At 30.9% G+C, this 27,988-nt stretch overlaps 4 protein-coding genes across 7 annotated transcripts; all 4 read left to right on the forward strand.

Annotated features, from left to right (window-relative positions):
- The first annotated feature begins 216 nt into the window (after window positions 1–216).
- Window positions 217–20,221, forward strand: LOC105207072. 4 transcript variants are annotated; one of them, XM_039451609.1, is made up of 8 exons: window positions 3,208–3,342; window positions 4,149–5,089; window positions 6,069–6,199; window positions 6,592–6,784; window positions 6,908–7,857; window positions 8,134–8,200; window positions 8,279–8,447; window positions 19,390–20,221. In XM_039451609.1, exons 2-7 carry the CDS (start codon window positions 4,510–4,512, stop codon window positions 8,404–8,406), a joined length of 2,049 nt encoding a protein of 682 aa, XP_039307543.1. In that variant the 5' UTR covers window positions 3,208–3,342; window positions 4,149–4,509; the 3' UTR covers window positions 8,407–8,447; window positions 19,390–20,221. The 4 variants fall into 4 exon arrangements, with proteins under 4 accessions (XP_039307546.1, XP_039307544.1, XP_039307543.1 ...); XM_039451611.1 differs by lacking the exon at window positions 3,208–3,342 and adding an exon at window positions 5,333–5,414 and having other exon boundaries at window positions 4,949–5,089; XM_039451612.1 differs by lacking the exons at window positions 3,208–3,342; window positions 4,149–5,089 and adding an exon at window positions 217–427.
- Window positions 16,728–27,979, forward strand: LOC120358267 (uncharacterized protein K02A2.6-like). Its single transcript, XM_039451945.1, has 3 exons — window positions 16,728–17,098; window positions 22,742–22,872; window positions 23,266–27,979. Exon 3 carries the CDS (start codon window positions 23,696–23,698, stop codon window positions 27,977–27,979), a length of 4,284 nt encoding a protein of 1,427 aa, XP_039307879.1. The 5' UTR covers window positions 16,728–17,098; window positions 22,742–22,872; window positions 23,266–23,695.
- Window positions 19,702–21,397, forward strand: LOC113004467. The gene is made up of 2 exons (XM_039451613.1): window positions 19,702–20,019; window positions 20,826–21,397. Exons 1-2 carry the CDS (start codon window positions 19,728–19,730, stop codon window positions 20,837–20,839), a joined length of 306 nt encoding a protein of 101 aa, XP_039307547.1. The 5' UTR covers window positions 19,702–19,727; the 3' UTR covers window positions 20,840–21,397.
- LOC120358266 lies at window positions 21,167–23,442 on the forward strand. The gene is made up of 3 exons (XM_039451944.1): window positions 21,167–21,766; window positions 21,836–22,056; window positions 23,266–23,442. Exons 1-3 carry the CDS (start codon window positions 21,187–21,189, stop codon window positions 23,440–23,442), a joined length of 978 nt encoding a protein of 325 aa, XP_039307878.1. The 5' UTR covers window positions 21,167–21,186.
- Window positions 27,980–27,988: the final 9 nt, after the last annotated feature.

Below are 27,988 nucleotides of genomic sequence, written 5' to 3' on the forward strand. Positions count from 1 at the left end.
ATAAAAGCGAAAAGTATGTTAATGTATACGTTTATGGAATTTAATGTATGTGTATACGAAATTTAATATTCTGTTTATAAAATGTACTAAACTTTAGTCAATCGAAAATGTGCGCATGCGCATAATGATGCGCACGAAAATCTTACATCTCTTTCTTTTGATTGCGTAAGAATGAGAAATCCTCAGTCCTCAGTGTGCGACACGCGGCTGCTTACACATACACGCGAAACGAGTATGCCTGTACGTAGCGCGGACAAAACACTCGAGCTTGTGCGTGTCCATACACGTTTCTGCCGGTGTGACACAGTAAGTGTGAAACTTCCAGTGAGAGCTACCTTGACAAAGTGAGACAACCTTTCAACGATTTTTGTATAAACATTTGAGACTACTTTTTACGACCTATTGCTGTCAATCGAAGGATACAACGGTAAGTGTTTGTACACTTTTTTTTTACACGTTTAGAAATTGCGATTTTCGGGTTTTTCGGTTATAATTCTAGTTGATTATACGGAAAGTACGATTTTGTTAAAATATCTAAAAAAAAAGAGTGTGATGAAAAGAACCGTTTTTACTTTATTCGTAGAAAGTAAAACGAATATTATTTCTTATATTAGTTGTTGAGGAATCCGATGGTGCTAGTTAAAATTACGTCAGATAATGAAAACATAAAAAATTACGTCTTATACATTATAATTTTATACATCATATTTTAACATTAAAAGTACAGAATATTTTATAAAGATGCTATATTTAATAGTGAAAATATCAGTCGTAATGGCGTTTGTACGAACATGTTTGAATCGGCTTTCCTCACCTAGTTGCTAACGCTCAAGATCCATAGTTTGTTTACATATTTTTTGTGCATCAAAACGCATGGCTATTCCTCACTTCAATCATAACATTGATTTAATAACAAACGATGTAAAAACGGGCCTTTTTGTCACACCTTTCTTTAGTTGAATAAAAAATCTGAAAATAATTTAGTTAATGTGGATTAAATCTTGAGAATTTTTAATAATTATTATTATTAAAGAAAAAGATATAGAATTTTCGTGTGCATTATGCACACATTTCCCTAGTGGGCATACCGCATTTATTTTTACTGTTCAAAAACTTATAATTGCATTAATTTAATATATATTCAATCTCTGCATTGAATTTAACGCGCATATACATTGTAGTTCATGCATATATATATTAAATTTTACATAAAGTTTATTAGATATTATATACAGAATATTAAACTTCATACACATGTACATTGATATATTTTCCGTCTTTGTGTTGAAATGTCATGTACATGAACATTAAATTTTATACGCATCCATATTAAATTTTATAAAAATGTTCATGTACGTATATTAAATTTTATGTAAAATTTATTAGATTTTATATTAAAAATATTAAATTTCATACACATGTACATTGATACATTTTCCGTCTTTGTGTTGAAATGTCATGTACATGAACATTTAATTTCATACGCATTCGCATTAAATTTTCTAAAAACGTTTATGCGTTAGGTATATTAAATTTCATGTAAAAGTTATTAAATTTATGTTAATTATTTTAATTTATTATTTAATACGACTATTTACATCAGGCTTATCCAAAATCCATTCACGAGACAAAGCATTATCCGTCACCTCGATAGAACGAGATAGAGAAACAAAAAAGGACTCTAAAGCTTCGAATGTTTGCAGAGCTGATAGAGATGTATCTCCGTCTTAGTATTATATTAAGGTGACGAAAGATAAAAACGTTTGGCTTTCGAGCTGAATTTTAGATTGGCCTGATCTAAACAGTCATATTAAATAATAAATGGTAATAAATTAAAATTTCTCATGATTTAATTCACGTTAACAAAATTAATACAAAATAATTAAGTTTTTTAAAAGAAGGTAAAAAGAAAGTGCCAAGTGTGTGTGTGTATGTATGTGTATGCGCGCGCGTGCGCTTTTAACCATTATTTTTTATACAAAACCCAAGTGGTATTATTTTTGCTTTCTCATTGAAAAATCTTATTCCAACTTTAATAGTATTTACTTAAAAATAAATAAAATTTTAAGATTGAGTAATCTAATTTAACTTAAATATGTATTAAAAAAAAAAATGTATGAAATTTTTAAATTGCGTCAATTTATAATTATAAAGAAAATATTATGTTACCCTTTTAAATAAATACTGTACTATTTTTAACAAATAAAATCCAAGCAGTATTACCTTTATTTTTTAAAGAAAATCCATCAAGTGGCGGTGTCTATAACTTTTTTTAACAAAACCCAAGTAATGCCATCTTTATATTCTTATTGAAAAATATTTTTGTTTTCTCCCAAGTAGATGTATTTAATTTAAAAAAGTTTTAATGTACAAAACCTAGCGCTGTTTGATAAAAAAAAAACAATGAGAAAATTGAAATAAAAAGAATGCGATAAATGTAACAGCTTGTGCGTATGTGACCGATGTGACTTAGTATTAAGTTTACATTTATATTTTTATATTTAGACAACTCGCAGCATAATTAAAGTAAGTACGATATATTAAATACGCTTTATTTGTTTAATTTGCCATGTAACTACTAAAAACAACAAGTAGGTGACATTGAATATTAGGCCATATTGAGCATATTTCCTTTACTTCTAATTTTACCTGAGATTTTTTGTGCGTATTGCAAATAAATTAAAGTTTGTTTCTTTTTTAAACAAATTGCAGGTTAGAATGTTTTACTGCAACTTCTGCAATTTTGGAACTCCATATTTGAAAAAACACTTAGACCATCATATTTATCATAGAAACATTACTCATTTTTATTATTGTGGCTATGACAGATATAAGAAATGCTTCCAAAGTGGTACATATTTAAGAGCACACTTACGTCGAACCCATGGATTACACTCAAAGAAGCATGAAACATTTCTGTCTATAGCTTTTTCTGCTGATGAAAGAGGGAAATTTGTATGTACAATCAACATTTGCAAGAAAGAATTTGATAACTTTCATCTTCTTATAAAACATTTGAAAAAGCACATTAATAAAAATCAACAAATCCAATGTCCGTTTCGAAATTGCAAAAGAAGGTATTCTGTGTTATCTTCTTCTTTTACCAGTCTTCTTTTACCAGTCACATATCAAAAATCCATAAAAATCGTTATGATCAAGCAGAAATAGTTACTGTTGAAAATCCTGTTGTTGAATCTGAAGAGTCATTAAACAACACACTGCTTGAAATTGATGATCAACCCAATATGATAGTGCAACATGAACCTTATAATGCCCAATACGATGCTAATGAATCAGATTTATTTCTAAAAAATGTTGGTCAATTTTACTTAAAACTAGAAAGTAAGTTATTACTTCCAGCATCAACAATTCAGTATATAGTTACTGAAATAAATTACATTCATGAGAAAGGACAAAAAATCGTTCAACAAAAATTACAAGAATCTTTTTGGCTGAAAAAATTTCATCTGATAAAATAAATCAATTTATGAAAAACGTTTTCAAAAGTGATCCTTGGATTAAAAGTAATAACATCTTTCAAACAGATTATAAGAGAAAAAATTTTTTTTAAAAAGAGTTTGATTACGTCGATCCAATCTTTATTGAAATCGATAAAGTAACGAAAAAGTATTTTGCTTACGTGCCTGTGCAAGAAACGTTAAAAAATTTTTTCAAGGATAATCGTTGCAAAATGTAATTGATCTTAGATTGCAACCCCAACACGATGAATTTTTACAAGATTTTACAGATGGAAAAGTTTTTAAAAGCAACTTGTTTTTCAAAGATAATCCAGAAGCTTTACAAATAATTCTTTACCAAGATGCATTTGAAGTCGTTAACCCAATAGGTTCAGCAAAGAAAAAACATAAATTATTGGCCATTTATATGAGTTTGGGTAACATGCCAGACAACTTTCGTAGTCACATTAACTGCATTAAACTTGTTGCTCTATGTAAAGAAGCAGATTTTAATCATAAAAGTGTTTATGGAAAAATAGTAGAGAATTTAAAAATTATTGGAGCAACAGGAATTGAAATTGATAGTAAATTTATTAAAGGCTGTCTTGTTTTTATCACTGGCGACAATTTAGACAGTCACGGATTGGGAGATTTTGTTGAAAATTTCAGTACAGCACAATATTTTTGCAGATTTTGTCATGTAACAAGAGAACAATTTTATTCTGCTAATGGTTCATGTAAAATATACGAATCAAGGAACATTGAATAATACAATAATGCTTTAGACAAGATTGGAAATAAAAATGATTTTCAAGGTATCAAATTCAATTCAGTTTTCAATCAATTAAAAAATTATCATGTCTGTGTACCAGGGTTACCTCCATGTTTAGGACATGATTTATTTGAAGGAATTGTAGCCTTTGATTTGCAATTATATATTGCTTATTTGATTGATAATAAGTGGTTTACTTTAAAACAATTAAACAAGAGAATTGAGAACTTTAAGTATTCGACAGAAGATCGACAAGATAAACCCTGTACAATAAGTGCTATGAACAAGAGAATATCTGGAGGTGCTTGCCAAATTTGGAACTTTCTTAGACTTTTGCCTCTTTTAATTGAAGGCAAAATCGAAACAATTGATGATGAAGTGTGGGTTTGCATACTTCTACTCAGTGAAATAGTTGAAATCATTTGTTCTCCAATAATTCATAAATCTTGTTTACCTTATTTACAATTAATTATTTCTCAGTACATTTTAACAAGAGAATTGTTATTTCCTCAAATTAAGTTGCGGCCAAAGCATCATTACCTGATTCATTATCCTGAACTCATTTTGCAGTTTGGCCCTCTAATGAAAGTGTGGACTATGCGTTTTGAAAGCAAGCATCGTTTTTTTAAAAGAGCCATTCGATACACCCTTAATTTTATAAATGTACCAAAATCTCTCAGCATAAAACATGAACTTTTACAGAGTCTTGTACGATTAGGTACAGATATTAGAATCCAAACAGAATTCTATGAAGTTAGTAACTTTTACATCGAATTGTACAACAAAGATATACAAAAAGCTATACAGAATGCTAAGTTACCTCAACTGATCCAGCAATGCAGCAGAGTTGTTGTGAAAGGTACCGAATATAAACAAGGATATGCTTTAGTTTTACACCAAGATGGTTATCGATATAATATCGTCATAGGAAAAATATTACTGTTTCTCTGCTGTGAAGAGAATATTTATGTTTTACTTGAAGTGATGGAAAATAAGTACATACCATACCTTAATGCTTATGAACTTGGCCAAATTAAATCATACGAATGTCGTACCCTACACGAAATGATATACTTCAAACCATTGTATGTTTATACTACAGGAAATATGTATTGCATTAAACCATCGTATGGTTTTGTTTCTCATTGTGTTTGGCACCATCTACATAATCGATATCATATTAAGTACGTTATATTGGAAAAAAATTTATTGATTAACACGTATTTATAAATTTATTAAAGTTTATAATTATTAAATTAAGTTCATATTTTATAGAATTTTTGCTGTACCATATTGAAATGTTAAATGTCTTATTTAATTTAATTTTATTGTTTTGTTTAATATCTTAATTTCTAATAAATTTATACATTTTATACGTTTTATCGGTAAAACAGAACTTCAGGATCCTCTTGAGTCTGAGCACAAAGATTGTCGTAACATTTACGACACATAAAAAAAAGATTTTAAAATTTTTACTAATTTGAATATATTTACGTTGCACTAGTCTAAAAATAATAAAGTAAACAACACACAAAAATTGAATAGTAACTATAATCTTAGTTGAAAAAATACATTATAAATAATGATAAAAACTTATAATTACCTTGTAAGTATTGTCTTCAGGAAGTTTTAATTTTTTTATTGCAATTTCAATTATTTCGGATATACTATTTGCTTTTATCATGATTCTTTTGTGACTAGGTGATTCTACTTTGAATAATGGCATTTTGCGATCTGAAAAATAGAAAGAATCTGAGCACAAAGATTGTCGTAACATTTACGTAACATTACGTAAATGTTACGACAATCTTTGTGCTCAGATTCTTTCTATTTTTCAGATCGCAAAATGCCATTATTCAAAGTAGAATCACCTAGTCACAAAAGAATCATGATAAAAGCAAATAGTATATCCGAAATAATTGAAATTGCAATAAAAAAATTAAAACTTCCTGAAGACAATACTTACAAGGTAATTATAAGTTTTTATCATTATTTATAATGTATTTTTTTAACTAAGATTATAGTTACTATTCAATTTTTGTGTGTTGTTTACTTTATTATTTTTAGACTAGTGCAACGTAAATATATTCAAATTAGTAAAAATTTTAAAATCTTTTTTTTATGTGAAAAACGTTTTTACGAATAGTATAGGTAGTTGTACCTTTATTAGAAATCGATGGATTTACAAATAAAAATTGTTTGCTTTTTTGTATAAGTAATCTGTAAAGTAATTTTTTATATAAGTAATCAGAACTCCCCCCCTCCCAAAGAAAACGTTACATGTGTATTATTTACAAAAAATGAGTTACGTTTATCAACCTACTCATTATAAGAATATAATGTAATTGAATTTTTTTGTAGTTACTTTTACAAAACGATGGAACAGAGATAGATGATAATGATGTGCTACTGGAATATGCAGAACAATCTAAAGATAAGATTGTTTTAACAATTTTAGATATAAACATGTCTTCGGACTATAATAAAAAAAATGAAGATAACCAAATTGTTTTAAATGAATCTAGTTCGACAATGCAGAGAAATGACATTTCAGGTATACATTTCATTACTTTTTTCATTAAAAACTTGGTTTTTATTTATCATCAAACCTTAACTACCTTGTTTTATCCCACCTTTTCCTGTATACACTCAAGTGTTTTTTTTTTATTCATTTCAGATTCTAGTTCTATCAGTACATGTTCTGAAGCATTAAGTTCATCAAATAGATCAAGTACAAAAGTAAAATCAATAAATCTAGAAGACGGAGTATGGAGTAAATTATCGGAAAGAATAGTTGCTGCTTGCGTAAGAGGAGATAAACTGTGTTTTTCAGACAGAAAAGCAGTTATTCAGAAAATCGTAGAATATATGATTGATACTCTCAAAAACACGACAAGAAGTAAAGCACATGAAATTGCGACAATTCTCTGCAATACTTATCCGAAAACTTTTGCTGATACAATTGGTAACGATGAAATGTGGGGAAGTGGCTTAGAAACCGTACGGCTTGAAATTTATAACGCCTGTCTTTATAAGATTAATTCAAAAAAACGTAAATCGTTTTCGAAAGCTACGAATTATGACAGTGACGATGCGGAGCAAGAAGAACGTCAGCAGCAAGCTACATCACGACGTCAAGACGAGTATGGCTGCGTAGAGTATGCACCTATTCTATTAGATGAAAATGCTGAAAGTGAAAATAAACGACGTACTTTATTAGAACTTTTCGCCCTTCACGAAATAAATCCACAAGTTTTAAAATTAATGGAAGAAACGTATCCAACTCTTCGTGCCGTATTAAATGATAAAAACAGAAATTTAGAGATAATAGCTGCTGAGTGGCCTTTCTTACAAGAAACCGATTGTTTCTTTCAATACTGTTCTCGATTATTAGGGAAAAATGTTGTTCAAGTCTGGACAAATTCACTTAGTAACAAGACGAAATCCATACGGCAATATTTCAAACATTCACAGAAAAAAAAAGCAAATGAAATAAATGAGATTATAAACGACTGCAAAACAGCTGTTCAAATAAGGAAGGATAAAATACCAAAACTATTAGTGATTTTCCGATTATTAATCTTTTATTTCAATGAAAAGGAAAATTTTCTTTTTAAAATAATTGGAGTAAGTATAAGTCATTAATAAAAAAGCGCAATAAAATGTTGAAATGTACATAAAAAAAAATAATGAAGTAGAGTAAAATTAATATATTTTAAAAGTAAAATAATATATTTAAAAAATAATATTAAAAAAATTTTTTTTAATTACTAAGTTATAGTGAGTTGTTTCTTAAATAAATTTAAGCACTAAGATCTAGCTACGACTGTTGAAGACAAAGGCGTTCTTGTTTGTGTTTTTACCGGTCGAATATTTCTCTGTTATTATATTTTTATATTTTAGAATGACGTTGATGATGCTGATGTAATAAATGCTGCTGACACTGAGTATCCTGTGCTTATCATCAGAGGTATTTTTATTAAAAGCCTTTAAACAATAAATGCTTTACTTTACACCTTTAATCATAATTTTGAATTGTACTTTGCAGGAAAATCATTATACGACGAGAATGCAAAATGTACTGTCATTATTGGTAAAAAAGTTTCAATTACTTCCACGAATTCTCTGGAAGGAATCTTGATAACTTTTCTCGCATACTACGTTTATGGATTTTGATCTTCACCTAAAATTGAAAAATCTCTAGAATTTATACAAAGGTAACTACGATTTATTATAATTTCTATATAAATGTATATAACGTAAGTATATCCTATATAGCTTAATACTCAATATGGCCTACTTGTTATTTCTATAAGTTTCTTGGTTATATGATGAATTGAACAAATAACGCTGTGTTGTACAGGCTGTCAACGTGTTTGCAACAGTTGACAACTCGATTTTTGTATTTTGTTGTTGATAATAAAATCACATTTTTTTATTGTTTCTTTTTATTATCCATCTTTCTAACACTTTTTGTGAAAACGAAATAATATTATTAGACTAGTTAGAACAATTAAGTAACTTATGTATCTAATACGACCTAAATGACACTTTCTAAAAATCTTTATGCATTGCGGCCACGTAAATATTTAAAACTGTCTCAAATTTAAATTAATGTTCATAAATATTTTCTACTTTGAATCTGGCCATCAGTTTTTAATTTTGGATTCAGCAAAAAATTAAAAAAAAGCTTAGATAGGTCATATGAGGTACAGTTACCTTATATATATTAAAAATGTTAATAAATATAAGAATTTTTAATTTATTTAATTTAAATATTTACTGCTTTCAGAATTTTTTTACAAATAAATCCACAAAGAGGAGCAAAAAGAGCATCAAAAGTTCGTCGATATAATAAATCATTTGATGTGGCAGTATTTAAACTTGCCAAAGAACTTTCGGCTTTTTCTGACCAATTCAGTTTAACCCAGTGATACTTAAATATACTTATATAATGTGATATACACTATTAGAAATACGTAAAGATATTGTTATATTGGATAATAAAGACAGTTTGTAATTCATTTTAATAATACAAATAGAAATTTAATTATACATTGTTAAAAATTTCTGCATTAGATTTAATGAAAAGTACTGGAAGCAAAAGTCAATCACGTACATTAAAAGCATTTTAATGTTGTCAATAAAAATTAAATTACGTAACTAAAATTTAATGGCACAATGAACATTAAACTTCATGCATAATGAACATTAAACTTTATGCACAATGAACATTAAACTTCATGCATAATGAACATTAAACTTTATGCACAATGAACATTAAACTTCATCCACAATAAACATTAAACTTTATGTACAATGAACATTACACTTTATGCCAATAAACATTACCTTTCATTCAACGCACATTAAATTTCAGTAACATGAGCTGAATTTTTAGTTTTTACATTATTGTATTTGTACATTAATATGCATGAAATTTAATTCATGTTACATTAAATTTTTGTTACGTAACTTAATTTTCATTGACAACATTAAAATGCTTTTAATGTGCGTGATTGACTATTGCTTCCAGTACTTTTCATTAAATTTACGGCAGAAATTTTTAACAGTGTACTTTGTCGGGTTGCTATCCTTAGCAGTATCAGTGTTCAAATAGAAGTTTTTATCATTGCCATTTTTGTCATTTTAATTTATTGACACTTCCGGGTCATATTAGGATTTACTTATATTGTTTATTTTATAATTTGGAAAAATTTTTTTAAGGTTTGTAAAACATTTATTATAATTAACAAAATAAAACACATTTTTCATATATTTTATTCATAAATACATTAATAACATATAAATATAAACATTTATTGATTTTTAATGTGGAGTAACATCTAAAATAACATTTTTGTTACTTATGTCATTTGAAAAAGAAAAATATCAGAAAGAGTCAATAAAATACAATAATCAAATTATATTTTAAATAAGTTTTTTAAATCGTATTAAATAAATATTTAATGAAAATAAATATTAAAGAAGCATATAAAATAATTGTGTGCAAAATATGTTTTAAATTAAATTTATAAACCAAAGAACGCGTATGTAAATTATCTACCATCGTGTTTGGCAAACAATTATTACTTATTGTAAGAAACAGTGGAAATGATACTGCATACATAAACGATTAAACAAGTACTACTTAAAAGTTGATTTTTAAATAAATTGTCAATCTGCACGTGTTTCATATTTATAACAACTTTATATACTATGTAACACGAGAAACATTAAAAATAAAATCATAAAGAAGTCGAAAATGTCGAAGGTAGATGTGTTCTGACAGATAATAATTTTTATAATTGTATTAGCTCGGTAAAGCGAATGGTAAAGTGAATATTTCTATATGGTAAAAGTTGTAGCGTTTTTTCTAACGAGTACAATGATGTATGATATATCCAATTTATTTATAAATCATATATAAGTTATGTCGGTTCAAAGTTTCGCGGGCGAATAATATTATTTCAATTTTACCCCTGCGATGTGACTAACTTCCGACTCGCGCTTTGGCGATTGACAAGACAAAAAACTCTAACAAATAAATTTTCATAATTTTTAATAAAATTATGAAAATTATTATCTATCAGGATATATCAAGCTTTTACATTTTATTTTATTATAATTATTTAAAAATGTTTCTCGTATTTATAGTACGTAAATTTGTTATAAATTTATATATAAATATTTATCGCTATATACGTATATAATATATACAGGTATGGCAAGTAACGAGTTACGGTAAGTAACGCCGTTACTCGTTACTCGTTACATTTTATAATTTGGTAATAATGTTACAATTTTTCATAACAGTAATAGTAAGGCCAAGGTTAGAATAATCACTTTTGACAATTAACTTGTTATCATTATGCATTACTCATTAAAAAATATTAACTTAAAATTTTGCTCGTTACAAATCAAAGTAACACGTTACTTTTTGAGTTACTTTTCCTCGTTACGTAACGAGCCAACTAACTAGTTACTTTTTTCAATGAATATTGCATAATGACAACAAGTGGTTTGTTGTAATAAAAGATTGTTTTCCAATTTTACCGTTATTATTATTATAGAGGAGAAGAAGGTACTATGGCACTTATTTTTATTTTATTGAATACCTTTGTTTATAATTAATATTTTCTATTGAAACTTGAAAGATTACATTTGTCAAAGTGTTATTTGATAGATTCTAGACTCAAAGTAATAAAATGTTTATTATTTACTAGAGGAGAAGAGAATAATATGGCATTTATTTTCATTTTATTGAATAACTTTGTTTATAATTAATATTTTCTATTGAAACTTGAACGATTACATTTGTCAGAATGTTGTGTAACAGATTTTAGACTCAAAATAATAAAATATTTATTATTTAGGACGTAATGTAGAAAAATCTAATGCACTACATTATCGGAAGAAAAAAATTATTGTAATACAGCTATCCATAAAAACAATTTCCAAAAATTAGTTTAATTTAAAAGAAGCATAGTATCTTGTTACAAAATTATATATTTTTAATTTTCCGTTGTTTAAAATTTTGATTTAGAATTTTTCTGTGTTTAGAAGCTTTAGAAATACCATTAGAAGTTGTTTAAATTTTTTAATATTGTTTTTAATGTCAAAAAAATTCAGTACAAAAAAATCATTATGTTTGGCTTTAAACATTTGTTAATGTTTACCGTTACATTACAAATTGCTAAGAAAAAAAATCATAAAAATAATATATATGTTACCAAACTGTTTATTCTTTACACGTAAAATGTATAAGTATCTCCTCTGCAGATCGCAAAAAAGAACTGTGGCACTGTACTTGATTGTGGCCATTGTTTTTACGCTCTTTACCTTTCATTTTCTGAGAACAGCAGTTAATATAATTTTTTGTTCTATTAATGCGAACTTCTGGCCTATGCAGCTTCTTGGTCCACTGCTGAATGGAATAAAAGCACATTTTTGCCTGTTGTAAGAATTTTCCAGAAGGAAGCGATCTGGATCGAACTTTAACGGATTCGGCCAGATTTCCGGATTCCGATGTAGGAACAGTATTGTTATTGCTACAGTCACTCCTTTTGGAATGACATTATTTCCTAAAATAAAAGAGATAAACTATTATGAATTGCATTGACTTTAATACATTGATTAATCAATGTATTAAAATCAATGCAATTCATAACAGTTTATCTCTTTTATTTTAGGAAATAATGTCATTCCAAAAGGAGTGACTGTAGCAATAACAATACTGTTCCTACATCGGAATCCGGAAATCTGGCCGAATCCGTTAAAGTTCGATCCAGATCGCTTCCTTCTGGAAAATTCTTACAACAGGCAAAAATGTGCTTTTATTCCATTCAGCAGTGGACCAAGAAGCTGCATAGGTCAGAAGTTCGCATTAATAGAACAAAAAATTATATTAACTGCTGTTCTCAGAAAATGAAAGGTAAAGAGCGTAAAAACAATGGCCACAATCAAGTACAGTGCCACAGTTCTTTTTTGCGATCTGCAGAGGAGATACTTATACATTTTACGTGTAAAGAATAAACAGTTTGGTAACATATATATTATTTTTATGATTTTTTTTCTTAGCAATTTGTAATGTAACGGTAAACATTAACAATAAAGCCAAACATAATGATTTTTTTGTACTTAATTTTTTTGACATTAAAAACAATATTAAAAAATTCAAATATTTCATTTACATCCAATAGTAGACAAATTATATTAATTATTTAATGCTTTTTAACCTTTAAACGTATCATTGGGTCTGGAAAACTTTGTGCAAAATTTTAATCGCTTATGCTATGTGAAGGGAGAATGATCGAGATAGAAGATTCGGATTAGGAGAAGAGGAGAAAATTAGACGTGCTCCTCTACATTGATCGCCACATTGACTTGACTGGCTCAAAGCTCAACTAGAATTCAAACGGCAAGGAGGGAAAGTTTTTTGTCATCATATTCTCCATGTTAGACCGAGTGGGATCAACTTTTTTTTATAGGTAAAAAATAATGTAAAACTAATTTTCTTTTAAGTTTTACTATAAATTCTTAATCTTTGCATCTTTGGCTTAAGTTTTACATAATAAAATAATACATTAACATAGTTTCTTATTGCATAACTAAAGAGTCAACAAAAGAAATTGTCCTATTTCAACTTTTCTCAAGTTTAGATAGGTGTCTAAGCGAAGTGTGGCCGGTGCAAGGTGACATCTGTCCTCATGGCACGCGATCCACGAACAGAAGAGGCTACTGCAAGGTGATCCTGCAATGGCCTCGGGAAGAGTAACCCTTCCTGTGAGTTGAAGTTTCGCCTGCTCTCTCTCTCTCTCTCTCTCTCTCTCTCTCTCTCTCTCTCTCTCTCTCTGTTATATGTTAAAGTGTCAACTGTTACTTTTAAAATAGAAGAATTTTTTTTAACGCCGTACGTTTTTCTTTCGCCGAATTAATTTTTGACACTTTAACCTGACTTTTCTTATAAATTTGACGTGATGGAACAATTTGCTTGCCGGATTCGTGTTCATCAGCGCGCAAAAATACATCGAAAATGATAAAGTTTATTCAAACAACAGTAAAGAAGTCTAAAAACGGAGGCCTGTGTAATTATATAAATTTGATTTTTTGAAGTTTCGGAGTTTCAAATGTTGATGCTTTCACCAGCCCTAAATCTAGAAACCGGTTCTAGAAGAAAATGTTGACCCTTCGAGAGGGAGTGCACTTTCTCTTTTCTTCTATTGTCTCTTCTGTTTCTGTATCATTATATTTTTCTGGTTGCTATGTACTGTATCCAGATTTTGCAGACAAAACTTTTTTTTGTTTCTTCAGAGAAATATTTAAAGTCTAGTTTAGACATCTCTTCATATATCTATTTAAATATGATCTATTTTATATGGTTTATTTAAATAACAATTTTAGTCTCAAAGTTTTAAATATATTGTATGAAATTTGTCTCCAAAATATATTAAAATCTTATTATTAAATATTTATAAGTTTAAATTTTAAAATAAATATTTTTTTAAATTGTTGATATTTTATGCTTGTATACATAACTAAATGTTTACATTTGTTGTGTAATATTTACTTAAATAATAATATAATTAGCTGAGGTAACATTATATAAGATAATAAACTTTAATCCTTAATTATTTTACTAAGAGCAAGTAATTTTTGTAACGTAAAAAAATCTTTCTAATTGACTTTTGAAAGAAATGTTTTGATTAAATTTTAATTAAAAATGATTCTTTGAGTACATTCTATATGATTTTTTATTAATTTATTTTTTATTATATTTAAATTGATTTTAAATATTTTAAAGTCTGCTACTATATAAACTTATTGTTAGTCTAGGACAGTTATAATGTCCGTCCTCAAGTTTGACAGTCTGAATTTATATTGTTATTAGTGATCACAATTTGTTGTACTGTTGTACTATTAATTCATTCAAGATATCTCATGTATTTTTCATTAATGTAAGTAATCATTCAATAATTATTCCCTTCTTGATAATTTAATAAATTGTTAATTATATATTATGATATTAAATATTGTGTTATAATTAGAAATTATTCTTAAAATAATGCACAAAAATACTTGTCATTTTTGCTCACCTTTTCTATTATAAATTACAAAATAATCATTATCGTTTGAAATAAATCACTATCAGAAACATTTTTCTGAGCTGATATAAAATTTATAAATATAATATGTAGAAGATTATGATAAAATTATGTTCATTATAATATGATAAAAACGACCAAAGTAATCTTTCAATCGTTAAAGTATTAGGTGCGCAAATTAATTCGGTGCATTTTTTGCGGAGCAATCGTCTTTAATTGAAATTTTCAATTGAAATGCGAAAAGAGTGCTCCGTCTCAAATGCTACTTGTCGATCGCCGTGTTCACAGTTGTTTCGTGAGGTCGTAATGCCTTCTTCATCAAGGCATATTGGGTTTTGAGCACTTAGAGATACACACGTACGAACTACAAAGTGGTGAAAAAATATTTAGTTTTAAAACAGAGTTATGATATAAAATGTAAAATACGGAATTAATTTGCACACCTAATAGTAACAAAGTAACATTTTTTATCAAATTTTTAAAGTAATTAAGACTATGAAACAAAATTATCTTTATTGTTTTCACGTTCATCTTTAGGTAAGCAAACATCCTAGATAGACAAAAAGATGTATCCTATGATCTATCCTCTTTCAAGAGCAATTCTAGTACCCATTGATTGAAGTCTTGAACATGTTTCAATCATTGGGTGCTGAAACTGTTCTTAAAATAAGATCCGCATCGATTGACGGCTAAGATTAAACTTTGATCAATGGATGCTGGAACTGTTATTGAAAAAAATGATAGCAACTTGATAGCAACAACTTTGCAAGTACTTAATTGAATGTTGAAATGTTGCTATTTATTTGTTATTAATAGAATTGGAAATTACTTGAGTGCAACCTTACAGACAAAATACTGTCTCACCTTGTCCCGAGTTTATCGAACTTGGTTGCTGCAACATTGTTGGCAACATGACAACAAACTCACTGCATTTGAATGTCTGGGTCAATGGGTGCTGGGACTGTTTTCTTTCGAGAACAGAGTCCGCGTTGATTGACGCTTTTAATCAAGCTCTTTAATTAATGGGTGCTGGGTACTGTTCTTGAAAGAAGATAGAGTCCGCATTGGTCCACGACTAAGATTAAATTTTAATTAGTGAGTGCTGGGATTTTTCTTTCGACAACGGAATCCACGTTATTTGACGCTCTTATCGAGCTTTAATCAATATGTGCTGGAGGATGCTTTCGTCTATGTGGGATGCTAGGTTATCCAAAAATGAATTCGAGAACAAAAAAGTAATTTTGTTTTTGCTTAATTGGTTTTAATTACTTTAAAAATTACTTAAAAATATGTTACTAGCACCGGGTGTATCAAGTTTGATGCCAAAAAATCAGTCGCATCTAAGCAGACACACGAAATACTAGCTGCATCGCGTAAAATTAAAGACGTCGATTGTTAATAAGTCAAGAGAAGTTACACTGTCAAAAATGACATTAAATTTAATGCACATTAATACGAAAAAGTACACCAAATTTAATGAATTTGTAACTTAAACATATGTTTGTGTACAAATGCATGAAATTCAGTGCACTTTTTCATAAAACTGCGCATGAAATTTAATGTATCTCTAACTGGAACATATCTTTGTGTCCATATGCATAAAACTCATTGCACTTTTTTATAAAATTTAATGTATATGACATTACAACACAAAGATGAAAGTAAATCAATGTACATATGTGGAATTTAATGTACATGTGCACAAAATTTAATATTCTGTTTGTAAAATTTAATAAATTTTCCATGAAATTTAATATACCTACATACTCATAAACGTTTTGATAAAATTTAATGTGGTGTGCATGAAATTTAATGTTCATTTACATGACATTTCAACATAAAAGCGAAAAGTATGTTAATGTATACGTTTATGGAATTTAATGTATGTGTATACGAAATTTAATATTCTGTTTATAAAATGTACTAAACTTTAGTCAATCGAAAATGTGCGCATGCGCATAATGATGCGCACGAAAATCTTACATCTCTTTCTTTTGATTGCGTAAGAATGAGAAATCCTCAGTCCTCAGTGTGCGACACGCGGCTGCTTACACATACACGCGAAACGAGTATGCCTGTACGTAGCGCGGACAAAACACTCGAGCTTGTGCGTGTCCATACACGTTTCTGCCGGTGTGACACAGTAAGTGTGAAACTTCCAGTGAGAGCTACCTTGACAAAGTGAGACAACCTTTCAACGATTTTTGTATAAACATTTGAGACTACTTTTTACGACCTATTGCTGTCAATCGAAGGATACAACGGTAAGTGTTTGTATACTTTTTTTTTACACGTTTAGAAATTGCGATTTTCGGGGTTTTCGGTTATAATTCTAGTTGATTATACGGAAAGTACGATTTTGTTAAAATATCTAAAAAAAAAAAGAGTGTGATGAAAAGAACCGTTTTTACTTTATTCGTAGAAAGTAAAACGAATATTATTTCTTATATTAGTTGTTGAGGAATCCGATGGTGCTAGTTAAAATTACGTCAGATAATGAAAACATAAAAATTACGTCTTATACATTATAATTTTATACATCATATTTTAACATTAAAAGTACAGAATATTTTATAAAGATGCTATATTTAATAGTGAAAATATCAGTCGTAATGGCGTTTGTACGAACATGTTTGAATCGGCTTTCCTTACCTAGTTGCTAACGCTCGAGATCCATAGTTTGTTTACATATTTTTTGTGCATCAAAACGCATGGCTATTCCTCACTTCAATCATAACATTGATTTAATAACAAACGATGTAAAAACGGGCCTTTTTGTCACACCTTTCTTTAGTTGAATAAAAAATCTGAAAATAATTTAGTTAATGTGGATTAAATCTTGAGAATTTTTAATAATTATTATTATTAAAGAAAAAGATATAGAATTTTTGTGTGCATTATGCACACATTTCCCTAGTGGGCATACCGCATTTATTTTTACTGTTCAAAAACTTATAATTGCATTAATTTAATATATATTCAATCTCTGCATTGAATTTAACGTGCATATACATTGTAGTTCATGCATATATATATTAAATTTTACATAAAGTTTATTAGATATTATATACAGAATATTAAACTTCATACACATGTGCATTGATATATTTTCCGTCTTTGTGTTGAAATGTCATGTATATGAACATTAAATTTTATACGCATCCACATTAAATTTTATAAAAATGTTCATGTACGTATATTAAATTTTATGTAAAATTTATTAGATTTTATATTAAAAATATTAAATTTCATACACATGTACATTGATATATTTTCCGTCTTTGTGTTGAAATGTCATGTACATGAACATTTAATTTCATACGCATTTGCATTAAATTTTCTAAAAACGTTTATGCGTTAGGTATATTAAATTTCATGTAAAAGTTATTAAATTTATGTTAATTATTTTAATTTATTATTTAATACGACTATTTACATCAGGCTTATTCAAAATCCATTCACGAGACAAAGCATTATCCGTCACCTCGATAGAACGAGATAGAGAAACAAAAAAGGACTCTAAAGCTTCGAATGTTTGCAGAGCTGATAGATGTATCTCCGTCTTAGTATTATATTAAGGTGACGAAAGATAAAAATGTTTGGCTTTCGAGCTGAATTTTAGATTGGCCTGATCTAAACAGTCATATACAGTAAATAATAAATGGTAATAAATTAAAATTTCTCATGATTTAATTCACGTTAACAAAATTAATACAAAATAATTATGTTTTTTAAAAGAAGGTAAAAAGAAAGTGCCAAGTGTGTGTGTGTGTATGTATGTGTATGCGCGCGCGTGCGCTTTTAACCATTATTTTTTATACAAAACCCAAGTGGTATTATTTTTGCTTTCTCATTGAAAAATCTTATTCCAACTTTAATAGTATTTACTTAAAAATAAATAAAATTTTAAGATTGAGTAATCTAATTTAACTTAAATATGTATTAAAAAAAAAAATGTATGAAATTTTTAAATTGCGTCAATTTATAATTATAAAGAAAATATTATGTTACCCTTTTAAATAAATACTGTACTATTTTTAACAAATAAAATCCAAGCAGTATTACCTTTATTTTTTAAAGAAAATCCAAGTGGCGGTGTCTATAACTTTTTTTAATAAAACCCAAGTAATGCCATCTTTATATTCTTATTGAAAAATATTTTTGTTTTCTCCCAAGTAGATGTATTTAATTTAAAAAAGTTTTAATGTACAAAACCTAGCGCTGTTTGATAAAAAAAAAAACAATGAGAAAATTGAAATAAAAAGAATGCGATAAATGTAACAGCTTGTGCGTATGTGACCGATGTGACTTAGTATTAAGTTTACATTTATATTTTTATATTTAGACAACTCGCAGCATAATTAAAGTAAGTACGATATATTAGCAAATACGCTTTATTTGTTTAATTTGCCATGTAACTACTAAAAACAACAAGTAGGTGACATTGAATATTAGGCCATATTGAGCATATTTCCTTTACTTCTAATTTTACCTGAGATTTTTTGTGCGTATTGCAAATAAATTAAAGTTTGTTTCTTTTTTAAACAAATTGCAGGTTAGAATGTTTTACTGCAACTTCTGCAATTTTGGAACTCCATATTTGAAAAAACACTTAGACCATCATATTTATCATAGAAACATTACTCATTTTTATTATTGTGGCTATGACAGATATAAGAAATGCTTCCAAAGTGGTACATATTTAAGAGCACACTTACGTCGAACCCATGGATTACACTCAAAAAAGCATGAAACATTTCTGTCTATAGCTTTTTCTGTTGATGAAAGAGGGAAATTTGTATGTACAATCAACATTTGCAAGAAAGAATTTGATAACTTTCATCTTCTTATAAAACATTTGAAAAAGCACATTAATAAAAATCAACAAATCCAATGTCCGTTTCGAAATTGCAAAAGAAGGTATTCTGTGTTATCTTCTTCTTTTACCAGTCTTCTTTTACCAGTCACATATCAAAAATCCATAAAAATCGTTATGATCAAGCAGAAATAGTTACTGTTGAAAATCCTGTTGTTGAATCTGAAGAGTCATTAAACAACACACTGCTTGAAATTGATGATCAACCCAATATGATAGTGCAACATGAACCTTATAATGCCCAATACGATGCTAATGAATCAGATTTATTTCTAAAAAATGTTGGTCAATTTTACTTAAAACTAGAAAGTAAGTTATTACTTCCAGCATCAACAATTCAGTATATAGTTACTGAAATAAATTACATTCATGAGAAAGGACAAAAAATCGTTCAACAAAAATTACAAGAATCTTTTTGGCTGAAAAAATTTCATCTGATAAAATAAATCAATTTATGAAAAACGTTTTCAAAAGTGATCCTTGGATTAAAAGTAATAACATCTTTCAAACAGATTATAAGAGAAAAAATTTTTTTTAAAAAGAGTTTGATTACGTCGATCCAATCTTTATTGAAATCGATAAAGTAACGAAAAAGTATTTTGCTTACGTGCCTGTGCAAGAAACGTTAAAAAATTTTTTCAAGGATAATCGTTGCAAAATGTAATTGATCTTAGATTGCAACCCCAACACGATGAATTTTTACAAGATTTTACAGATGGAAAAGTTTTTAAAAGCAACTTGTTTTTCAAAGATAATCCAGAAGCTTTACAAATAATTCTTTACCAAGATGCATTTGAAGTCGTTAACCCAATAGGTTCAGCAAAGAAAAAACATAAATTATTGGCCATTTATATGAGTTTGGGTAACATGCCAGACAACTTTCGTAGTCACATTAACTGCATTAAACTTGTTGCTCTATGTAAAGAAGCAGATTTTAATCATAAAAGTGTTTATGGAAAAATAGTAGAGAATTTAAAAATTATTGGAGCAACAGGAATTGAAATTGATAGTAAATTTATTAAAGGCTGTCTTGTTTTTATCACTGGCGACAATTTAGACAGTCACGGATTGGGAGATTTTGTTGAAAATTTCAGTACAGCACAATATTTTTGCAGATTTTGTCATGTAACAAGAGAACAATTTTATTCTGCTAATGGTTCATGTAAAATATACGAATCAAGGAACATTGAATAATACAATAATGCTTTAGACAAGATTGGAAATAAAAATGATTTTCAAGGTATCAAATTCAATTCAGTTTTCAATCAATTAAAAAATTATCATGTCTGTGTACCAGGGTTACCTCCATGTTTAGGACATGATTTATTTGAAGGAATTGTAGCCTTTGATTTGCAATTATATATTGCTTATTTGATTGATAATAAGTGGTTTACTTTAAAACAATTAAACAAGAGAATTGAGAACTTTAAGTATTCGACAGAAGATCGACAAGATAAACCCTGTACAATAAGTGCTATGAACAAGAGAATATCTGGAGGTGCTTGCCAAATTTGGAACTTTCTTAGACTTTTGCCTCTTTTAATTGAAGGCAAAATCGAAACAATTGATGATGAAGTGTGGGTTTGCATACTTCTACTCAGTGAAATAGTTGAAATCATTTGTTCTCCAATAATTCATAAATCTTGTTTACCTTATTTACAATTAATTATTTCTCAGTACATTTTAACAAGAGAATTGTTATTTCCTCAAATTAAGTTGCGGCCAAAGCATCATTACCTGATTCATTATCCTGAACTCATTTTGCAGTTTGGCCCTCTAATGAAAGTGTGGATTATGCGTTTTGAAAGCAAGCATCGTTTTTTTAAAAGAGCCATTCGATACACCCTTAATTTTATAAATGTACCAAAATCTCTCAGCATAAAACATGAACTTTTACAGAGTCTTGTACGATTAGGTACAGATATTAGAATCCAAACAGAATTCTATGAAGTTAGTAACTTTTACATCGAATTGTACAACAAAGATATACAAAAAGCTATACAGAATGCTAAGTTACCTCAACTGATCCAGCAATGCAGCAGAGTTGTTGTGAAAGGTACCGAATATAAACAAGGATATGCTTTAGTTTTACACCAAGATGGTTATCGATATAATATCGTCATAGGAAAAATATTACTGTTTCTCTGCTGTGAAGAGAATATTTATGTTTTACTTGAAGTGATGGAAAATAAGTACATACCATACCTTAATGCTTATGAACTTGGCCAAATTAAATCATACGAATGTCGTACCCTACACGAAATGATATACTTCAAACCATTGTATGTTTATACTACAGGAAATATGTATTGCATTAAACCATCGTATGGTTTTGTTTCTCATTGTGTTTGGCACCATCTACATAATCGATATCATATTAAGTACGTTATATTGGAAAAAAATTTATTGATTAACATTTATAAATTTATTAAAGTTTATAATTATTAAATTAAGTTCATATTTTATAGAATTTCTGCTGTACCATATTGAAATGTTAAATGTCTTATTTAATTTAATTTTATTGTTTTGTTTAATATCTTAATTTCTAATAAATTTATACATTTTATACGTTTTATCGGTAAAACAGAACTTCAGGATCCTCTTGAGTCTGAGCACAAAGATTGTCGTAACATTTACGACACATAAAAAAAAGATTTTAAAATTTTTACTAATTTGAATATATTTACGTTGCACTAGTCTAAAAATAATAAAGTAAACAACACACAAAAATTGAATAGTAACTATAATCTTAGTTGAAAAAATACATTATAAATAATGATAAAAACTTATAATTACCTTGTAAGTATTGTCTTCAGGAAGTTTTAATTTTTTTATTGCAATTTCAATTATTTCGGATATACTATTTGCTTTTATCATGATTCTTTTGTGACTAGGTGATTCTACTTTGAATAATGGCATTTTGCGATCTGAAAAATAGAAAGAATCTGAGCACAAAGATTGTCGTAACATTTACGTAACATTACGTAAATGTTACGACAATCTTTGTGCTCAGATTCTTTCTATTTTTCAGATCGCAAAATGCCATTATTCAAAGTAGAATCACCTACTCACAAAAGAATCATGATAAAAGCAAATAGTATATCCTAAATAATTGAAATTGCAATAAAAAAATTAAAACTTCCTGAAGACAATACTTACAAGGTAATTATAAGTTTTTATCATTATTTATAATGTATTTTTTCAACTAAGATTATAGTTACTATTCAATTTTTGTGTGTTGTTTACTTTATTATTTTTAGACTAGTGCAACGTAAATATATTCAAATTAGTAAAAATTTTAAAATCTATTTTTATGTGAAAAACGTTTTTACGAATAGTATAGGTAGTTGTACCTTTATTAGAAATCGATGGATTTACAAATAAAAATTGTTTGCTTTTTTGTATAAATAATCTGTAAAGTAATTTTTTATATAAGTAATCAGAACTCCCCCCCCCTCCCAAAGAAAACGTTACATATGTATTATTTACAAAAAATGAGTTACGTTTATCAACCTACTCATTATAAGAATATAATGTAATTGAATTTTTTTGTAGTTACTTTTACAAAACGATGGAACAGAGATAGATGATAATGATGTGCTACTGGAATATGCAGAACAATCTAAAGATAAGATTGTTTTAACAATTTTAGATATAAACATGTTGTTATGTTTGGAATTACCGCCATATGCATTTCGCACACTACACCCGTGTACCTCTCTCGACCAATAAGAAGCCGCCTTTCTTTTCATGATCACTGACCCATCTATATTATCCGGTAACCTTCCGGGCCTTCCCAGAGAGTCAATCTATGTATTCAGTCTTTTTCTTTTAGTCTGTCTGTATCCCGTAACAATAAACTCGGCATTGCATTATAAATATCCCTCTTGCTTAATTGTGAATCACCCACACCCACAAAGTAAGAGATACAACAGTGGTGTCAGCAGTGGAATGAGATCAATCAGCAAAACAGCAAGCGTGCAAAATGTCGTTAACACCCGAAGCGTTGATGGCATTGTCGACCGCCTTCACGGAAGCGATTCGAGAAGCAACACGAATGGCCGCGGAATCGACAACGGGGACCACAACCTCCACGCACTCAAAGCCACCATCGTTTAAAATAAGTGAATATCGATCCTCTGATGGGGCCACCGTCGAAGATTATTTTAAACGGTTCGAGTGGGCACTCAAATTAAGTAAAATCGCCGAAGAACATTGGGCCAACTTCGCTCGCGTTCACATGGGAACAGAGCTCAACCAGGCACTCAAATTCTTGGTAAGCCCACGATCACCTGAAGATCTCACATTTGAGCAAATACGGGATACCCTTAAGAACCATATAGATCGCGCTAAAAATAAATTTGCGGAAAGCATCCGATTTCGGAAAATCTGCCAACAAAAAGACGAAACGGTAGCAAGTTTTGCTCTTCGTTTACGGCAAGGTGCAGTTCACTGCGAGTACGGAGAATTTCTCGACAGAATGCTAATAGAACAATTATTGCATGGGCTCGAATCTAGTGACACGTGCGACGAAATTATAGCAAAGAAACCGGCAACTTTTGACGCGGCATTTGATATCGCACACACTCTTGAAGCAACTCGACTTACCGCTAATGAGGTTAAAACTACGATGACACCAGCTCCCGAAGCTACGCATAAACTAGGTTATACACAACCGAAAAAAAAGTACGGCAACAAACAAGGACGCCAGAGATCATCATCACGCAATCGACAGCAGCAATACCAACACAAGCAGAAAGATTTCTCAAAAAAGAAGCAGGACCAGCGATGCCAAGGATGTGGTAGAGACCATCCACGGAGTCAATGTCAATTCCGAGATGCCGAATGTCATAATTGCGGTATTAAGGGACACATCGCTACAGTGTGTCGATCCAAGAAGAAAGAAAAATCCGATCAAGTTTCTGACGCACTCGTACCAGCAGATCACGTCGATTCTATTCAATACTTCAACAAGGTCAATGACATCAACACTTCCAACCTAGCACGGAAACGAATGATCAATGTCTCGATCGATGGCCATAATTTAGAGATGGAGCTGGATACTGGAGCACCCTGCGGTATCGTAAGTAAAAAAATGTTACATACCATTAAGCCTACATGTTTGTTGCAGAAAACCGATAGACAGTTCGCCAGTTATACGTCTCACAAAATCAATTGTATTGGACGACTGCCAGTCAATGTCACAATTGGCCGAACTACCAAGAGGCTTAATTTATACGTGGTGGATGGTAATTTCGATACGCTCATGGGTCGAGAATGGATCTCACACTTCACCCACGAAATAGATTTCGCAAAACTATTCTCATCGCCAGACGGGATTCACGCGGTGTCAACGGTACCGCCCTGTCTTACCGCAGAGCAAAAAGGTCAGCTAGATCAACTCCTGAATCGATTTCAAGATGTATTCGACGACGTAGCAGGGAAGCTATCGGGCCCGCCTGTCAAGATACATTTGAAACCAGAAGCGACACCAGTCTTCGCCAAAGCACGTGAAATACCTTACGCACTCCGTGATGCTTACGCGAGGGAAATCGATGCGAAAATCAAGTCAGGACTCTACAAAAAAGTCGATTATTCAGAATGGGCGTCGACTACGCACGTTGTAACGAAGAAAAATGGCAAAATCCGCATCACGGGTAATTACAAGCCAACACTTAATCCGCGTATCATTATAGATGAACATCCGATCCCGAGGGCTGAGTCAATATTCAATCAAATGAGAGGCGCAACAACCTTTTGTCATCTCGATATTACAGATGCGTATTCACATCTTCCTGTGGATGAGGAATTCAGTCACGCGCTTACGCTTAACACACCTACACATGGCTTGATTCGACCGACACGCGCAGTGTACGGCGCCGCAAATATTCCAGCTATCTGGCAACGACGGATGGAGTCTGTCCTCCAAGATCTTCCTAAAGTACGCAATTTTTTCGATGATGTACTACTTTTCGCCGATAACTTTGCCGATCTAATGATAACCTTGGAAAAAACGCTGGAAAGAATGCGCTCTCATGGTTTACGACTCAATCGCACGAAATGCGTCTTCGCATCACCCTCTGTGGAATTTCTAGGACATAAGATCGACGCTCAGGGCATCCACAAATCGGATAAACACATTGAGGCAATCCGAGATGCGCCGAAACCGTCAACGCATGAAGAACTCCAATTATTTCTGGGGAAAGCCACATACTACAATGCATACATCCCGGATCTTTCGACGAGAGACCGTCCGCTGCGAGATATACTTCGTCAGGAGACTTTCAAATGGACGCCTGCTGCAGAAAAGGCATTTAAGGAAATCAAAACAGCATTGATATCACCTCAAGTCCTTATGCCATACGACCCGTCGCTACCTCTACTTTTGGCAACCGATGCCAGCAAAACAGGCTTGGGCGCGGTACTCTCACATCGTCTCAGCAATGGTCGGGAGCGACCAATAGCTTATGCCAGTCGTACGATGACTACTACAGAACAGAAATACCCACAGATCGACAAAGAAGCGCTTGCCATCGTCTGGGCTGTACAGAAGTTCTTCCATTATCTCTACGCTCGTCATTGGACCTTGATCACTGATCACAAGCCACTAACTCAAATCCTTCATCCAGAAAAATCGCTACCGGTGCTATGTATTAGCAGAATGGCTAATTATGCAGACTATTTAGCTCATTTCGACTTTGATGTGATTTTCAAATCCACGAAAGAGAATACTAACGCTGATTATTGTTCCAGAGCATCACTATCATCAACGATTAACGCCATACAGGATTCTTCGCCACGAGAGAAGGAAGAGTTCGATGGAGATGAATTCGATCACTTCATCATTAAGCAAATTAAGCAATTACCAATCGACGCGGAACAAATCGCTCGAGAAACAAGAAAGGACCCTGCACTCGGAAAAATTATCAAATTACTAGAAACAGGACAAAACCTCGAACGTGCAGGTTACAAAGCTCCGGAGTCAGCCTATAAACTGGCCTCTAATTGTTTGGTGTTCGAACATCGTGTCGTGATACCACTCGTGCTACGGAAAGCAATGCTGGATGATCTACATGCGGCACATTTAGGTATCGTTAAAATGAAGGGAATGGCACGATCATTTATTTATTGGCCTGGCATCGATCCGGAAATTGAACGTACTGCGAAATCATGCGTTGAATGTGCTAAACATGCACATGCTCCCCCAAAGTTTCGTCAGCATCACTGGGACTACCCCAAAGGACCGTGGGAACGTATCCACATCGATTACGCCGGTCCCGTCGCTGGAATGATGCTCTTGATTGTCTCCGACGCATTTAGCAAATGGCTTGAAGTCAAGGCGACCAACTCGATGACGACGGCTGCAACAATTGCCATTCTTGATAACTTATTCACAGCTCACGGTGTTCCTACCACTGTAGTTTCAGACAATGGAACGCAGTTTACGTCATCTGAATTCAAATCGTTCTTACAAACCAGTGGCGTTAAATACCACAAGTTAACAGCGCCTTATCATCCCTCCACCAATGGACAAGCCGAACGAAGTGTGCAGACAGTCAAAGCTGCCCTTCGTGCCATGGGGACTACTCGTAGTACACTTCAAGAGGATCTAAACAGATTCCTTCGTCATTATCGCATCGCACCACACTCAACTACGGAACAATCACCATCACAGCTATTCCTCGGTCGAACATTACGAACACGCTTGGATTTGGTTCGACCTGATGACGTCTTCACAAAAGTTACTCAAAAGTGGAACTCACAGTTTGTTCCAACGTTTCGCTCACTGAAGCCAACTCAAGTCGTATATTTCCTTTCGGGAAATCCTAGGATGGATAAATGGATCCGAGGAATTATCACGACTCGTCTGGGAGACCTTCATTACGAGATTGATTACAACGGTCGAAGATTCAAACGCCATATAGATCAAATTCGAGGACATGAAGAAGGTAAGACGACAGAGCAATCCAATGTTACTCCAGCACCCGATGTGAGTAACAATTCGGAAAGCCGTCAACCCCGGCGAGTACGATTCTATCCGGATACTTCGGAAGCACACACACCGGTGGCACCTACGAACGCAAAAATACAGTCGTCTCCAGTGCCACAACCAAGGACTTCGACTCGTACAACAACGGTTTCAGAACAGATCCCATCAACAGCATCCGATAGAGGCGTTATAAGAAACGGGCACGCCTCACCTCCAGTTCTTCCTCGGAGATCGACAAGGGATCGTCGTCTTCCGAACAGATTCTCTCCAAGTCGCTAATCGGGAGAA

The sequence above is a fragment of the Solenopsis invicta genome, chromosome 7, assembly GCF_016802725.1.
Source record: "Solenopsis invicta isolate M01_SB chromosome 7, UNIL_Sinv_3.0, whole genome shotgun sequence".
NCBI lineage: Eukaryota > Metazoa > Arthropoda > Insecta > Hymenoptera > Formicidae > Solenopsis > Solenopsis invicta.